Source organism: Mesocricetus auratus, unplaced genomic scaffold (genome assembly GCF_017639785.1).
Source record: "Mesocricetus auratus isolate SY011 unplaced genomic scaffold, BCM_Maur_2.0 Super-Scaffold_100014, whole genome shotgun sequence".
Taxonomy (NCBI): domain Eukaryota; kingdom Metazoa; phylum Chordata; class Mammalia; order Rodentia; family Cricetidae; genus Mesocricetus; species Mesocricetus auratus.
The window spans coordinates 14,674,899-14,692,954 of NW_024429197.1; the positions used below are offsets into that span (position 1 = coordinate 14,674,899).

General features: G+C 49.4%; 1 protein-coding gene across 3 annotated transcripts in view; it reads right to left on the reverse strand.

Annotated features, from left to right (window-relative positions):
* Positions 1-18,056, reverse strand: part of Csmd2 (CUB and Sushi multiple domains 2) — a 558,343-nt gene that overhangs the window by 160,321 nt on the left and 379,966 nt on the right. For all 3 annotated transcript variants that reach the window (XM_040756596.1, XM_040756595.1, XM_040756597.1), the window contains 6 exons: positions 16,529-16,667; positions 15,411-15,598; positions 14,561-14,749; positions 14,255-14,371; positions 5,608-5,823; positions 4,163-4,351 (listed from right to left, as the gene is read on the reverse strand). In XM_040756596.1, coding sequence (XP_040612530.1) covers positions 4,163-4,351; positions 5,608-5,823; positions 14,255-14,371; positions 14,561-14,749; positions 15,411-15,598; positions 16,529-16,667 — 1,038 coding nt within the window. The remainder of the gene's footprint in view (positions 1-4,162; positions 4,352-5,607; positions 5,824-14,254; positions 14,372-14,560; positions 14,750-15,410; positions 15,599-16,528; positions 16,668-18,056) is intronic.

Here is an 18,056-nt window from a genome sequence, read left to right on the forward strand (position 1 = left end):
CATGCTTGAAGAAGCTGTACATTTCCAAGGTCCATATCTATAAGAGAAATGCTTGTCAATAAATGAGTGAATGGAGGAATGCAGCCTTACACCAATCTCAGTAGAGACATGGGGCTAAAAATAGCCAGGTTCCAGAAGGGTGGAAAGAGGAGTCCAGATGGCAGATTTGTTACATGCCTGGACAGATGGGAGGCTTGGAGCATGGCTCTGTGTGGTTGGTGGTATGTCTGCTTTCCCCTGATACTGCTCTGTGCTCTTACTCTTGGCTGGAAGGCCCTTCAAGTCCACCAAGAGGCCATTAGCCAGATCTAGGTGCGCTAAGTTGGGAGTATGGTAGATGACACCCACAGGGTACATGGAGACCTTCAGAGCTCTTTGTCCCCAAAGCTTCTCTTAGTTCTTTGAAGGTGGTGGCTGTGTCCCACCAAGTCTCTACTTTTCAATGGGCTCTGTGCCCAGGTCCCTATTCTGGTCTCTGCTTTAGTTTCTCAAGACTTTGAATAGGATCTTGTTTGTTTATCTCGAGACGAGTGCCTTAAGTGCTTGAAACTCAGCTGGTGAGCAATGTGACAAAGTATCAGACGAAGGTGCCAAACTGGGATATAAAACTGAAGGGACAATGTGGGTAGACACCCTGGGGGCAGCAGCTGCTGATAATTTCAGCAAGCATGTTTCAAGACTGCTCTGGGTACCCTCAGATGAGGGTGAGCTTGAGGGGGGCGCTGCTGGGACTGCGCACAGTTTAACACGATGGCCCGGTCTATCTGCCGTGGTGCCGTCTCTGGACTTCACTTTCTTTCCCTCTATGGAGGCAGGGGCGTGAGGTGAGTGGGATGGACAGACTTTGGAGGCAGAACTCCCTGAAGTTCAGCTCTCTGAACCTTGGGCTCTTCATCTGGATCGCTAGAGTGTCCTCCCGAGACTAGAGAATAAATGTGCAAGGTTTAATGTGCCAAACAAGTGAACACAGAGGGTGTGATCAAGACCGTGGGCCTTCACTCCAACTCTTCCTCTGGATTCCAGCTTGTCTGCCTCCACTAGGCGTGGAGTCCTCTCTCTCTGGACTGTCAGGGGTCTTACGGGAAGCTCTTAGCTGTCCAGAATCATAGTGCCCTTACTGTTCCTAAAGCCCCTCGCCCTTTCCCCAGCTCATTTCAGCTGGCTTCTTCAAACATGGCCTTTGGCAGGATTTTAGACTGCCTTCCCACCCTAGCTTCCTGCCACCAACTTTCGGTGCCGCCTCCAGCTGAGTGAGACCCTCCCATTTCCCCCCCACACCCAGCGCGTGTGTAAGAAAGGATGCGGGGCTGCTTGCCTCATCTGTTGCCAGTTCCTACCCGGTGACAGAGTCCTGACTCCCTGCCAGAACTTTGCTTGGTTCTAGGTACCAGAGAAGGGACAAGAGAGGGAAGGGATGTGACACTTGTTTCTGGGAGAGTTTCCAAAGAGGCAGGGGAGATGAGCAGATGCCACGGGAAGCCAAACACAGGCGTAAATGGAAACAAACCAGTGTTCCAGAAAAACAAACAGGCACATGCCCAGGGAAGTGCCACTGCTGGTTCAGACATCTGTCACCCCTGTCAGGAAAGGTCTTGGTAAGGGCAGGGGCTGCATCTTATCCATCAGTCTGGGGCTCCTGAGGCAGAGGGTTAGGTCTTCTCTATCGCTCTGAGTCCTCCGAGGACAGGACCACATCTCTTGTTGGTAGGCTGGGGTTCCCCTCCCAGGGTCAAGCCTGTCTCTTCCACATCAAATGCAGGAGCCCCTGAGGTCAGCGGTTGGGTCACCCTGTCACACTGTGAATTAGAGCTCAGGGCTGTTTGTATCCTCCCTGGCTGGTAATGTTCCTGATGGCACAGAGTGACACCTACAGCGAGGGTGGCAAGTGGGAGCGCCCCCACGGGTGGGTAGGCCCGCCATAACTCTGGCAGGAATCTCTGATGCAGGGCTGGTTGTAATTAGAGGTGATTATAATTGCTGCTGCGTTATTAATGCCATGTGAAACAGAAGACAAATGTAATAACGAAAATATTGTGTGGTGTCATGAACAAACAGTAATTGGAATAATGAGTTAAAGGATGAGTTGGCGTAATGAGGCTGGCAAGGCGGGAGCTTTGGTGGGGGTGAGGGAGCATCTGGGGGCCTGGAGAACCCTATGGGAGACAAACTCTCTCTAAGCCCCTAATGGGGGGGTTCCAGATGTGAGGGCAGCTGTTGGTGGTCAATCTGAATTGACCTTCCCCAGGGTGAGTTCTGTTGCAGTTTTTTTGTCTGAGTGTTTCTTACATCTGAATTTGTAAAAGATTATTGACAAAGTAATGACAAGTCATTAATCCATAAGGAAAATGATAAAAATGTTATTGGCAAAATGACAATTATGTAGTTCCCCTCGGCTTATGGAAAGGATGTCATCTCATCTAGAACGAGTCAGATGTGGTTACCTCCATGTTATAAATGAGGAAGCCAGGCAGAAGGGTTTGGTGGTGCTGAAGGCTTGGAAATTGGCAGAGCAGAGATGTGACCTTGATCTGTGTGCCTGCTCCGCAGGGCACAGCTCATCCTGACAGCCTGGTCAGTTGTGCTCTGCAGAACCCTGGGCCCCATGGAGTTGTCCAGGGCAGGGCTACCTCATAGACTTGTTTTCTCTTTGCTTTTCCTTTTCTTTCTTGTTTTTGTGTGTTTATGCACTTGTGTGGGTATACGTGTGGAAGCCAGGGGACAACGTCAGCTCTACTGTCCACCTTGTTTTATTTTTGAGATAGGGGCCAATAAACCTTGAGCTTGCGAAGACAATAAGCTGGGGGGCCGGCCAGGCTGGGGATCCACTAGACTCTGCTTTCTTAGTGCTGGCTTCCAAGTATGTGGCACCATGCTTGGCTTTTTATGTGGGTGCTGGGGATTGAACTCGGGTCCTCACACTTGCAAGACAAGCACTTTGCTCGATGAGTTATTGCTCCAGAACTCTTCTGTCTTTTGTTTTTTTCTCCTTCCCTCTCATCCCCCTCCCTGTCTTCCTCCTCTGTCTCTGTTTTTCTCTCTCTCTTCCTCCCCACTTCATGACTGAACTAGGGACTGCATGCCAGGGAAGCTCTCTACTGCTGAGCCACACCCCTCACACCTCATGGGCTTTTGAGATGCTGGCTTCTGTCTTAATGGATGTGGGGCTACTTCAGTCTGCACCACACGCTTTCTCAGAGCTCCGTGGCTACCTGAGATCATGGTGAGTGCTTCCCTAACTCATCCTGTGTTCTATTCGTCCCTGCACTGAGATCATTCAGTAAACAGGGCCTCCAGCCTAATAAACCACTTACAGTAGCAACTGTCCCCAGCTCCTGGGCTGTCACCATACTTCCCACTCCCCGATTAACCTTCTTTCGGACTCTGGCAAGAATGTAGGCCAGCCTGGTGCCAACGGCCTGCCACTCTGCTTCCTCTGACACCCGCACCCAGATGACTTCTGAGGCAGCCTCACGGGCTGAGGCCTGGCCCCTCTACCTCCTCATGCCCAGCTCCTCCTGATCTCTGCCAAAATGCCCTTCACTAAAGGGGCCCTTCCTGCCCACCTTCACAAAGAAGCAGACTCATTCTGGCACTTTCTCTGCTGACTGACTTTCCTCTGTACTTCTCAGTACTGATTACACAGTACATCTACATGCTTCTGATATGTTCCCCACTGGGGTGGGGGAGGGGGTTGTCCCTCTCTGTGCTGTTCACTTTTTGCATCTCCACGAGCTAGAAGATGCATCATAACTGACCCTAACTTCTGCCCTTCCATCTTCCTGGCAGACACCCCTCTGCAGCTGCACTGGGACTCCTATCTGGCAAAGGCTATTGCTCTTCCATTAGACCGCCAGCTACAGTGTTTTGTAAGAGACATCTGAAGGCAGAGGCCTGCGCTAATGGCTGGGGGTGGGTAGGCTTACGGGAGCCCACTGCTTGCCAAAGGCCAGGTCAAGCCATAGAGCAGGTTTGTCTGTATCTCACAGGGATACTCAGGCTACATGTCTAACAACCCCCTCCAGGTAAGTGTAACTAACTATGCTGAGCCTCAAACCCAGGCCCATTAGCCTTCCAGTTGGGTGCAGCCCTCCACCTCACTCCACTTGACTAAATTTGGCCCACCCCATTAAGTGAAGCAGAATGAAAGCACGTGACCACCTACCAACACACCTTGGCAGAGGCGAGCTCCACAGGCGCCGTCTGCCCCCCAGGCACGTGATGCGGGCCGTGCCCTCCAGACGGTACCCGGGGAAGCAGGAGAAGGTCAGGGTGTCACCCACACCAAACTGCAAGCCCTTTCGGATGCTGTAGGCTGGGACCTCAGGCTCCTCACAGGGCTCCAGGTCGTACTCTGCAAAGGAAGGCAGTGGGGGTGTTAGAAGCAGAGACAGCTGGGGACAGTCACAGCACCCGGGAAAGGGCCAGAAGTAAAAAAGGAGACTATGGCATGCTACTTCTCAACAAGTGTGCAGAAGACCCATCTTGAGTGTTGAGGTCAAGAGACATGTTGGGAACTCTCATTACTGGGACTCAGAGCTTTGGAGAATGGCTCCATGGAAGACTTTTGAGGGTCTCTCTCCCCTCCTTGTTCCTCCAGTTCCATTTGAACCTCTAGTCCTGGGGCTGGCCCATGCTATGACACATTCTCTCCAGGCACTAACCAGCTTGACACAGTAAGCCATTTTCAGGGGTCAAAGCCTGCGACCCTGCTTCAAGCTACTTGCACTAGGATCCTGACTCCAAATGTCCTTCTCGAAGTTTCCTCCGGGTGAGACTGGCTTTGGGACCAATGGTAAGCAGGGTGGGTGGTCAGGACGGGCCAAGGACCTGCATGGTGTCTTTAGTGACAGCATGAAAGTGACCTCTCTTGATGCCCAGTGCTCTGTAGAGTAGGGATGAGGGTCCTATTGGCAAGATCTGCCCAGGCAGGTGACCTGGGGCTTCTGTGCAGAGGGCAGCAAGAGACTAAGCTGAGACACATCCAAGGAGGAATCCATCAGTACCTCTGTCCTGCTAAGGCAGGAGGCCTTCGAGTACCAGGATGAGGGTGCTGGCTGGGGACAGTGGTGACAGGAGCAAAGCCCTCTTCTCCCTGAATGCCAAGAAAGATCCTTCTTTTCAAGATTCCCCAATACTGAGCTAAACATACATTAGTCTGAAATTATCACTGATGCTGATGCTAAATGAGACTGAAAACACTGATATACTAACTTCCAACTCTTTCTGTGGTTGCTGGGGTTGCGGGTCAGTAAAAATGAATCGAGAGGAGACTGGAAAGCAGGGAGAGCACGAGGGGCACCTAGGAAAGGAAACCCATCTTGGTGGTCACACTCAGTGAGTCAAAGAATGAACCTACTAATCCATGCCAAGATCATTCCGGGAAGTTCTTCCTTGTGTTTAAGCTAAGTATCTCTGGCTGCAGTATTGAGGTCATTGATCCTGAGATTGGAGAGCTACACCAGAGGGAGGGAGGGAGGGAGGGAGGGAGGTAGAGAGAGAGAGAGAGAGAGAGAGAGAGAGAGAGAGAGAGAGAGAGAGAGAGAGAGAGAGAATGAATGAATGAATGGTCCCCTGGTTTCTTTTCCCAGGGATGGTCACACTCATTACCTGAGAAGGTGATGTTGAATCCTTCGTAGGACATGGAGAAATCAGAGATGAAGCGGACCTGGGCGGTGAAGTTGCCATAGAGCCCAGCGCTAATGGGTGCTGGCAGCCGTGATCCGGTCAGCTGCCTCAGGGGCTGGGAGAAGCTGCCGTTCTCGGTGATGAGGAGGTAATCATGGCCGCTCTCCAGGTGGAAGGTGTGGAAGGTGAAGAACACGCCTGCAGAGAGAGCAGAGGCCCAGGCTGGGGTGGGCAGAGGCCCAGGCTGGGGTGGGCAGGTGGCCAGACACAAGCGCCTCATTCCGGTGGCCAGCACTTGGGAGGGGCAGTCATAGCTAATCTCCGGCATCGCCTCACAGCCGTTCACTGTCTTTCTGGAGTCTGCATCATGGACGAGGATCCAGGGGGAGGAGGGGGACAGGAAGGCCATGTTAAACAAATGGTTTCAGTCAAACGGATGGATGCCAGACTGAATGTAGATCAGTCTGCCATGGGTGCCTAGACAGCAGGAAGAGGGGCCAGGGAGATGGCTCAGTGAGTCAAATGCTCGGTGTGAGGACCTGAGTTCAATCCCCAGAACCCATGTAAACAAGCTGTGTGTGGTGGTTTGTGCCTGTTAATCCCACAGCTGGGGATGCAGAGATAAACTGACCCTTGTGGTTCACTGGCCAGCCAGCTTAGCCTTGCCTGAGAACCCCAGGCCAGAGAGGGATTCTGTCTCAAAGAGCAAGGACACGAAAGCTGTCCTCTGGTTCCACACACATGTGTACCAATGTTCCCACATGTACTCACATACACATGCACACATACATAAGTAATCGATGAAAACATGGAACAGGAAGAGAGGCGTGTGGGACAGCTTTGCCAAGAAGAGGATACCTGAGTTGGATCTTGGAAGGATGCACAGTCATTCAATAGGTTAAGACAAGGAAGGTGGTCCCTGGCAGGGCACCAGCCTATCTCTGGACACAGAACAGCTGTGGCGTCCAGGCCTTCCTGAGCAGCACAACAGTTGGGCATATTTAGGAGCAGCACCTGGACCTGAATCTGGGCACAGACCTGGCACTTGACTGGAGCCAACAAGATAGCTGTTCCCTCCTAGCACAGGTCAGCAAGATGGTGGTCATGAGGATGGAGTTGAAGGAGAGGAGGCAGGGAAGTCGGGTACAAGGATGGCTGCTCTCACTGGACCAGGAGTGGGGCGTGGCCTCAGGGCAAGAGCAGGAGGTGGATAAGCGATCCCAGGCGGCTGGGCTGGCAGCATTGGCAGGTACGAAGCAAAGGGAACAAAGGGGTGGCTGGGAGTGCTTCGGTGTGAACCCATCCTGGGCAGCATCTAAACTTTGTGTGAGCAGCTGAAAGAAGACTTGGGAGTTTGGGACTGGGTAGGACCTCAGTGATGGGTCTGAGAGTCACCGGCAGAAGGTGGCATTTGAAACCATCAGCATGGACTAGAACATTTAGGAGAGTTTGCAGCATCAGAGAAGGGATGGTGGAGGTTGAGAAGTGACATGAGATAGAGGAGGGGCAGAGGCAGCAAAGAGAACTGGAGAGCGTAGGCGGGGCCGGGGGAGATGGGAGTGAGCACCCTTGGACAACAGCAGAGATGTATCTGTGCCGATTTGCATAAGGACACACATCCCTGGTACCTACCAAGTGTCACAGTTCGGAAGGGAGGCTAAAAGTGTGAGACAAAGTAAAAGCAATAATGCGCCTTCAGTGAGTTCTAAGCCCCTGGTGCCACTATTTTTTTTTTTTCTGTTTTGCTTGCTCTGAGGCCAGCACTTAGCAGCTGGAAGTGACGCTATAGAAATGGACCTGCCAGTTACCCTAAGATGTGGGTGCGATCTGCTTCATCTCTATTTTATACCCGGGGAAAAGAAGGCACAGAGTCATTTGGCCAAGGTCCTCCTCATAGATAGCAGAGCTGAACCCAGGCCACCTGACTGCAGAGGTGATTCTGTCCTCCCCCTCCCACTCCAGGGTGCAGCCTCTCAGGCTCCAGGAAGAGAGGAGGTGGTGGAGGGAGGGTGGGGAGGAAGCTGATGGACCAGAAGGATGCTAAGAACCAGCGCCGCTCTTGAGTTTGTTCTGACTTCTGTTTGTGTGGGTCTGGGTATCAGCACAGTACATTCATGGGCCGTGTAGTGTGACAAGGTCCATTTGCTACTCTGTGTGTGGGCTATGGACCTGCAGTATGGCATCACCTGGGAGCTTATGAGAAATGCCTCTCTACAGACCTAGTGGGTCACAATCTGCATGCTAAGCAGGTCCCACCGGCGGCCAGTAGGCACCTAAAAGAGCCGCCTCCGCTGCATCACGGTCACAATCGCACTGGTAAATGGCAGATGGATCCAAGCCCCTGAGTCTAAAATATTTTTAAATGTTTTCATGTTCTTGCCTCCCAGTGGAGAGGAAGGAGCTGGAGATCCCCAAATGTCTGGGTTTCTCTGAGAGTTGGGAAGACAGAAATCAGCAGAGGTGATGGGGATAGGGCTGGTGGCTTGTAAATAATCCAAGTCTAGGTAACCAAGATGCACCCAAATACCAGTATGTTCAAGGATAAAGGTCCTATGTCCCTACCAAGGCCTGGACTTGGTACTTGGTGCTGAGAAAGATCTGATTCAGGGAAGGAAAGAAGGGGTGGGGGGAGGGGTGTGAGCAACTATGCCTGGGCTCCTTCATGAAAAGCATAGGAAGGGTCCACCAGGGAGGGTAGTAAGGCCCTTGGCAAACAGGCATGAGCATGCGTGGAGGGGACAGGTGGGTCAGACACAGTAACATGCAGAAACAGGTTGATGAGACACCTGCCTGCCCCTGCTCCTCCAGCGTGCAAACACAGTCTCTCTCAGGGAACAAACATTTGCCTGTGACTCTGGGGATAAGCAAACCCAGCTGAAACCCTCAGGTGTCCCAGCTGTGCTGACTGCTTGGGGCTTTTTGGCCATTGTGAAGAAATGAAGACATTGTCATAGAGATAGATGTTGCACTAGTTGGAGTTCTATTTGGTATGACAGGTGCATACAGTAGCATGAGCTACTGCACAGGGCAGAAATTGCAGGGCTCGCCTGTCTGCCCAGGTGGAAGGGCAGAAGCCAAAGCTGCTTGGGCCCCTCAGCAAATTCCTTCTTCAGCTGCAGCAGGTGAATGGCAGACTCTCCTCCCAGGTGGCAGTTAGTCCCAACTGGAAGAGCCAGGTTGTTAAGCTCCTGGAGCAGTTCTGGGGCCCAGCAGGTGATCTGGCCTCCAGGTCCCCAGGTGACCTTTTTGGGTTAGGGGAAGCCATTCCTGGTGTGGCATGAGGACAGGGACTAGAGGCTAAAATGCCATGATTAACACATCAAAGGAGTCCATTTGAAGAGGGTGCCTGGAAGTCCTTCCACACCTTGAAGCAGGCTTCAAGGAACAGAACAGTTAGGGGGGCTGTTGGAACAGACAGTCGGGGGTGGGGGTGGGGGGAGAGCAAGCCGGCTGGAAGGAAGCAGGGATTATGAACAGTTATAAAGGGCTCTGTGCAATGTAGCCTGATGCTTTGGGGACGTTTTCCTCAGTCCACTTCCATTCTTGGAAGTGCTTTTTCCTTCCTGGTAAGCTGTCTCTGTTTCCCTTTCTAACCAAGTGTCCTAGTGCAATCCTTTGTTCTGGGGCACAAGAGCCAGCGAACCTGTGCCTTGTGAACTCAGACTGTAGTCCTAAGCCTGCTTTCTCTGACACACACTCTGGGCTGCCTCACTGCTTCTGACCTCCATGCCTAAAAGACACAACTTCCTCTCCATCTCCCCTTTTTCCTCCCCTCCTCTGGGCATCTGCCTTCTGGTTTCCATCTTTTTTTTTTTTCCTTGAAATTTAATAAAATTGTCCTCAAGCTTCTAAGTTTGCCTTTAATTTCTTTTATTAATGATATTAAGGACCAAAAGAAGGAACCCCATTTTCCCAGGATACACTGAGGCCTCTTCAAGATCACATTCTATAGACCCCTGCAATGCTAATTCCCTTCACCACCCCACCCCCATGTAACCCAAAGACATGCTGTGCCCCTCTCTTTGGCTACCACACTATGGAGACAGAGCACTCTGGGTGACTGATCATGTTGAGGGAATGTCATATGGGGAGAAGGAAAGGGCTAGGGTTGTGATGTTAGCCAGAGCTGGGGGCTTGTCTCCAGGAAAGAGACCTCACACAGTTCTGAGAACTGATCATCTTGCAGGAGAGACTGGAGCTAAGATAATGGTGATGGGTGAGACCAAACCTTGCCCAGGATTGCATATCTCTTGTTAGAACTCCCAAGATAGACATGGAATCGTAATGTTCTCTCTCTCTCTCTCTCTCTCTCTCTCTCTCTCTCTCTCTCTCTCTCTCTCTCTCTCTCTGTGTGTGTGTGTGTGTGTGTGTGTGTGTGTGTGTAGGAGAGATAGAGACAGACAGAGAGATAGAGATAGAGAGAGAGAGAGAGAATGGATCTCTTTGTTTCTCTTCTCAGTGTGTCCACATTGAAGAACTCTCTCTTTTGTGCTTTTCCCTAAAACTTTATTCCCTTAATTGGCCTACTGAGGATGGGTGGCCAAAGGTGGTTCTCTCTCAGGATGGGTCTGACCCTGACTCCAGAAACCCTGCCATATGGTAGCTGAACAATTCTGAATAAAGTTCAGCTTGCCCCAGCTGGGTTTCTGCGTGTTTGGGAGCAACTCCAATAAGCAGTCAGGGGTCTGTTAGCCCAATGTAGTCTTAGGAACAAAGCCTGGGAAAAGGGTGTGAGCTGATTCTTTCAATTCACTCCACCAAAAACATCTATAGTTCCTGATGTGGAGGGGGCGGGGTGCTGAGAACCAGAGATCAGTCTTTCAAAGAGCTCCAGATATGACATGGACCTGGGGTTAAAATGGAAGTTTGGGACTGTCTTCTATCTCCTGTTGCTGGAAAATTCTAGAAACTGAGCTGAGATCTGGGTAGCTAGGATTCAGGAGATTGGCTATAGCAGGGAGCTTCCCTGGGTGGTTTATTTGGGGACCGAATGCTATAGGTTAGGGGAAACCTTTGCATGGTTCAAAGGAAGACAGTCTAAGGAGATCTGGTCATCCACCACAACCTCTCGCTGATTCAGAGCTTTTATCCCAGCCAATTCCTTTCTGGACGTCCTTGAACACAAGCTCATATCTGAACTTTAGGACACTTGCCTAGCATCCTGGGCTGGACTCCAGTGTCTATGACTTTCTGTCTGCTTCATCATGGTACACTGAGATCTGGGTCTACATCATCAAACAAACATTTATTAAATAGTCAATGAGCTGAAGTGACTTCTAGGTAGACATGTACAGAAATACAGTGACATATACACTCACATGGTCATAGATGCTCAGACATAGAAACATGCATCTCTCTGAACACAGGTATCTAGGTACCAGATACCTTGAATACAGGGGTTTTCTTTCTAGGGACCCTCAAGGCTGCCTAGACCACCAGGAAGTTTTCTTCTGTCTTGCCTTGATGGAAAAACTCTGGGCCATCCTAGCCCTGGGCAGAGTTGGCTTTGAAAGTCGAGGTGGCTATTTCAATACATGTGGTATGTATAGAAATGATCTTTCTTTCAAGTTTTCTTCTTTATTCAAATAGTATGATTATATAAAATATATCCCTCATTAATAGAAAAGTCCAAATATGAGAATAAAGGACAGCTAGTATGCACATGTGGGGTAGAGCTTTGCAGATTATTTTCTATACAAATAATCTCGCTTATGCTTTATAAATGCAACATATTTGGGGGCAGACTTTGCCACACAACAACTTCTTGACACACCTCCAAAGGTCTTCAGACAGTCTTTCCTATATTATTCCGTTGTGTAGCTAACCTGGCATTTCATTCTGTGGCTGCACTCTGTGCTTATTTCAAGTTTTGTTGTGTGTGAGCATGTGTGTTTATATGCTACATGCATGTAGTGCCTGTGGGGACCATTAGATGGAGTCGGATTCCCTGGAGTTGGAGTTATAGGAAGTCATGAGCCACCTAAAGTGGGTGCTGAGAGCTGAATTTGGGTCATCTCTCCAGTTTCATTAGTTCTTATTTAATTAACTTAGGTATTTAATTATGTGTATGTGTGTACAATGTACACATGTGCATGTGTGTAGAAGCCATGGGGTGATATTGGTGTCTTCTGTTACTCCCCACATTATTTTTTGAGCCAGGGCCTCTCACTGAGCATGCTTGTTGAGCAAGCATGTTATAAACTGAGGCATCTCTCAGTCCTAATTCTTAATTTTTTGTTATAATTTAAAGAAAATCTCCCTGCCAGCTGCATGGTAATATGCAGTCTTAGTACTTGTGTTCGGGTAAATTACAGTAAGTGAAACTGTTAGCTACAGAGGCCACACTGATTCCCATTCCCAGACCACTGCTGGAGGAAGTGTAGGCCTGTCTACATTGGTCAGCAGGGAGGCAGGGAGGCAGGGAGGCATAACCATGTCTATACCACACCAGCTCATCACGAAGTCCCTACGTGACATGGAAAGGGAAACTGTTTCATTACTGGCTGAACTTTCATGTCTTTAATTATTGGTGGGGCTGATGTTTTCAATTTGTATTTCAATTATGAAGTGTTAGTTTTTAGGTCTGCTCATTTTTCAGGCTGATGGGCCGGGCAGTTTTCTTACGGAATTTAAGAGCTTTTTACACATTAGGTTGGCAGTCCTTAGTCAATTGCATACATCATAGTTTTTGTATATTTATTATTGACTTTGCATTTTCATGGAGGGTTTTTATACAAATCCTATCAATTTTTGAATTTTAATGGAATCTAGCAGCCTTTGCTTTTATGGATTACCTCTGTAAAGGCACATCCTACCAGAGGCTAGACTATCTATAGCTTTCTATTGCTGCTATCCATGTGACTTCATGGATGAGGTATTGATGGGGTTGTGTGTGTGTGTGTGTGTGTGTGTGTGTGTGTGTGTGTGTGTGTATGTGCAGATGTACATGTGCATGGGGAAGCTGTATGTCATGGGTGGTATGTATGTGGAGGTCAGGTACTAATTCCAGGTACTATCCCTCAATAGCTGCCCATACTGGTTTTGGAGACAAAGGTCTCTCCCTTGGACCTGGGGCTCATTGGTTAGGTTGATGGGCTATGGAGTCACAGAGATCCTCTTGTCTCTGACTTCCCAGCTTTGGGATTACAACGCTGAGACAGACACTGTGTGCTGCTTTTCACATGGGTGCTGGGGATTGAACTCAGGTCCTCATGCTTGCAAAGCAAGCATTTTACCAACTGAGATTTTTCTCTGGCCTCATAATTGCACTGTTTCTAAATTCTGTTTAAGATGATACTTCAGTCATGTCTTACAGTCAGCTTTGGCTGTGTACACAGGCATGAGCACACAGAGGTATCTATTTCTGGACATGTACTGTACCCCTGCTGAGTAAAAGATGTCTACTCCCAGGGTAATGTATTCACCCCACACTGTCAGCTCATACTGATATATGGGTACCTGGGAGGGTTATTCTTCTATTTCAACCTCCTCACCTCATTCCTCTGCTTGCTAATTCCTCTAGATCTGAGTATTTATTTTAATTTTATTAAAGGCATGCATCACAATTATCAGTGACAGATTGTCAAACATAGATGCCTGCCTTCCACTCCAAGTGTAGAAAACTCCAGGTCCGAAAATTCTGGCTAAACCACAGAGTGGAGGAGCCACCTCTAAAGGGATGTTACAACAAGCATCTGGGGTAGAGCAGTAACAGCCTGCTTCCTGCCCATCTCTAGCCGGTGTCTGCCATGTGGGTGGATCTGGCAAACACTGCTCAGAAGTATGCCCTAACTTAACTAGCATCCTTGCTTTGAACTTGGACCCGCAAAGACTACATTTGTTAGGGAAGCTGAGGCAGCAGCACAGTCTAGGGAGGCAAATGAATGTGCGTCACCCCCAGGAAGAAGACAGTTACGTGTGGGGGGCTGCCATGCTCTGAATCTCAAGGGTGGACATGTGGAAGAGGGCAAAGATGTGTCATTGGCTCCTCTAGGATGCAAGGCAAGTGTAAACTTTTCAGAGACACCTCAGAAATGGTGCGGAGACGACAGATTTACCAGGAATGGTAGAAGTCAGGCCTGGCAGCACAGGCCAGCAATCGCAGCTATTAGGACAAGTTCAAAACCAGCCTGGATACCTTGACAAAACCCTGTCTCAAAATAAAAAAAATAAAATAAAAAGAGGACTTGGGAACCCAGCTCTGTGGTAAGGGCTTGTCAAGCATGCAGACAGTCCTACATTTAGTTCCTAGCTCTGCTCCCTACTCTGAAAAAATATAATGGAGGGCTGTGTGTGTGTGTGTGTGTGTGTGTGTGTGTGTGTGTGTGTGAGTGTGTGTGTGTGATAGTTTCCCATCTCTATATATACACCGTCTTATGGGACATGCTTTACTGAATGGGGTTTGATGTATGGTCATTAATGGGATTTCTTAAAACATGGAGAGGTTAGATTCTCAGCAGTATTTATTGAATAGTTTCTGTGACACAGATGTGCGGGTCCTGCAAGTTTTCTTTTGGTGAAAAATCTTGGACTAAGCTTACATATCACTATGTAGTAAAATCTTTATGGAAGTTGCTCTGACCTGGGATCCTGGAGTTCTGGCCATGAGGTCAGTAGTTGTCACACTCACCCTTGCCATGTGATGTCTCAATGACCCAGGTGCAGTTCAAGTTGTTGGGATAGAAGTCAGGGAAGCCTGGTGACAAGATGGTGCCACTGGAGCCTTGAATGAAGCCACCACAAAGGGCTGTAAGAGCAAAACGAGCAGAGAGTCAGAGTGTCTCGGAGAGCTACCCTAACCATTCTTCTTGGACTCCATGAAGCCCCAAACTGCCAACCTCACTGATGGATGTTGGGGATTCAGTGGCTGAGGCTCCTGGTTTATCAGGGCAAGAAGAGAACATGCTCTTCAATGCCCCCTGCTGGTGTGCCTCACCTTCACAGCTGGGAAGGGCCCGACTCCACTGGAAATTCGGCTCACACTCCAGGGGCTCCCCATCGCTTAATGTGTAGCCTGAGTCACAGCTGAAGGTCACCAGAGCACCCACATAGAAGTCATTCCCATGACGCTGTCCATTGACCGGGATCCCCGGGTCCAGACAGTGGTCTGATTGCAGTGTAATAGCTGGAAAAGAGAGGTCACAGCTGGAACGGACAGCATGCGATGTCCCCATGGAGGAATCCCTCCTGTCTTACAAAAGGAGGCCTTGGTTTACAAAGCCAGAAGTGGCCCGTTGCTGATTCATGAAAAGTGGCCCTTGGTATTCACAGGGGGGCATTTGAAGGCCCAGAACTCAAGCAGACTAGACTGGGAAACACAATCAATACAGGTCTACTGGATGTTTGCCAGGGGTTAGGCGCCATACAAATTGTTTAGTGACAAAATCATAAACAAGCAAACGACTCTGTCCTCATGAAGCTCTCAATCCATACCCATGGCACTTCCTAATTTGGTCTGGAAAGTACTGATGCGAGGTTAACCCCCTAAATCAAGGGGACGAATGGCAGGTGTGAGGAAGATGCCAGCTAGCCTCAAGGACATGGTCAGTCAAGCTCTTGATCCCACAGTGCAAGGCACGGCAGCACCCAGTCACCTGTGGACAGAGGAAGCTGTGACATGTGCACATGGGACCTGGCCTGAAGGTCATGAGCAACTCGGTTCCCATGACCTGGGAGAGGCTGAGAATGAGGAAGCAGCTTCCAAATGCATTTTATCAGGTGGCGGGTGCTGGGTCCATGATGGAACCTGGTTGTCTACCTCTTGGTCTCCACCCACTGAGACTCACTCTCATAGCGGAGCTGGAAGCCGATGTCTGAGTGACTCTTGTCAGTAGAGAAGAGGAGATAGAGGTAGTTGCTGGTGCTGATGAGGAACTGGGGCACCTGGGTCCCATGGTAAACTCCAATCAAAGGTGCTGAGTACGTCCGCCCATCTCGCACTTCCAGCGTGTCATAGTTGACCTCGGTTTTAAACCTACCAAACGATGCAAATGGAGATGTCTTAAGGAAACCCAAAGCGCATCATTTGCCCTGCTTCACCCAGGGCTCCAGACAACGAGATTTCAATAGACAGGATATTTTAATATAATTTGCATACATTTACTAATCATCTGGAAGGACTTCCTCTACTGTAGTTAACTCTCTTCCTTCTTCCACTCTAGGAAGTGCATGAGCAGTCCCCTCTAAAACATTGGGCCAGAATCCATCTTAAACTCAGAGACAATGTTCTAGGCCAGGGTCTGTCCACTGAAGCCCCAGGATCAAATCTGGCTTTGGGCTTGGAGAACTAAGGCTAACTTTTATATTTATAAACAGATGTTTAAAAACACAAAGCAGCAAAGGGTATGTCATATGTGGGCGAGTGCCTCACAGAGAACAGCATGCTTCCTATGCCAACCTTCCCAGGACAGTTTGCAGACTATGAAATTCACGCCACTGACGCTCCATTTGGAGGAAGCCTAGGTTCATACTTGGGAAGCTACTTTCTCACCAAGGGGCTTAGGCAAAGCCTGGGAGTGGAGCACTTGAGTAGGATTTAGGATTGGATTGGGGAGCACCCCTTCTTATGCTGAGGATATGTGGGTGTGACCCTCAAATGCTATGTGTCTTCAGCTTCTAATGGTATCTACTTGCCATTTCTCTTTAAGGGCATAGTAGACAAAAGGGCTCTAGGGTCCCAGACGATCACCCACTTTCCTTCCCCTTCCCAGCCACAGACTCTCGATACACCAACCAAACTCAAACATAAAGTCACTGAGCTCTGTCCCCACACAAGGCAGTCACTCCCATGTCCTTCCACCTGCTGATGTTCTAGCATTGGTGCTACACTCCTCCCCGCAGCCCTGTCACGGGGTAGACATCATCCTGGCACCCCTCCCTGAGGAGGCGGCTGTGTCGGCAGCACCTGTCAAATGTAATTTTGATGGGGTATCCGGGCTGAGCTTCTATCACCCAGGCACAGCTCAGGGCGTCCTTGTAGAAGCCAGGCCAGCCTGGAGACAAGATGGTTCCACTGGGCGAAGTCAGGTGACCACCGCAGGGAGCTGGGGGCACAGAGGGAGAAAAGCGGATTTGCTGAGAGACAAATGAATGAACAAATAAACAGAAACCCTCTCTATGAAATGTGTCAGCCAACAAGGACTTGTTTTGTTTTTTATGGAAGATTACATAAAGCCTAAACTGTGAGCTTTGTAGACTGGGACCCTTATAGATGTGACCGGTTACGTCATTTGCAGGTTTATAAAAGGCCTAAAGGGAAAAACTGAAAACTCTTTCAGCAAAGTCTGTTTGTCATTCCAGTGGGGCTAATATTTGGGTCACGCCGCCTTTTTCTTTGTTCACCACTCAATTGTCAGGCCTGAGGCAGAGGCATTGGCTCGGTCTGCTTCATCCCATCAACACTGGGGAGCTAGTGGCTAGACTTGGGGTCAGCTCAGGGCAGTGTTGTGTCTCAGTACACTGTGAGTACCATGTAATTTGCCCTCTCCAACAGGGGTGCCCAGTACTTAGCATAGCACCTGGTTGTTTGGTGATGGGCAAACCGATGGATAAATGCAGTCTGGGGCAGGTAATTCTGCAAGACACTGGCTGGCTCACCGTACCCTTTGGCTGGCTTTGATCTCTTGAAGCATGCCATTTCTCCTGCTTAGGTTCCTTCTCATGATTCCTTCTTCCAGACACCATACCTCAGCCTCCTAGCTACTCCATCACTCTTCCTTCAGGAAACATGGGGGTTTCACAGTCTGCCACTGTCACATTAAGTTGCAAGGCTGCCTTGGCCAAAAGGACAGGAACATAAGTGATGCCTGTCTTATCCATGTGGAAATGTTAAAAGTGAGTGGCTTGCAAGGTTCCCTCTTCCTGTTTCTGTGACTGTGGAAACAGCTGTCAGGATGGAAAGCCACCCACCCAAGGCCTTTAAAGGACTCTGAGGAATGGACCCATGTGTGAGCCATGTTAAACATTGTAGTGGCTAAATTTGATTGTCAACTAAATGGGATCTAAAGTCACCTAGGAGACAAACATCCCAGGATGTCTATGAGGGAACTTCTATAGGAGGCTAACTGGGGGGGGGTCACCATAATTGTGTGCCACACTGTATATGGGCTGGACTAAACAAGAAAGAGAGCTGAGTAGCAGCATTCATCTCCACCTGCTTCCTGCCTGAGGACACAGCATGGCCAGCTGCCTCCAGCTCCGGCCACCATGACTTTACCACAATGATGAACAGATCCTTAAGCTGATTTCAGGTGTTTTGTCACAGACATGAGGCAAGTAGTTCAAACATGTAGCTTAAATGGTCTTTAGTCCCATCTGGGGGCTGTTGGGACAGGAGATTGTTTAATAGTCCAATGCAGTCCACCTAAAACTTGGCCAAACTTCATGAGGAAGGTAACCATACAAAAGCACACCATAAGGCTGTTGTCATTATC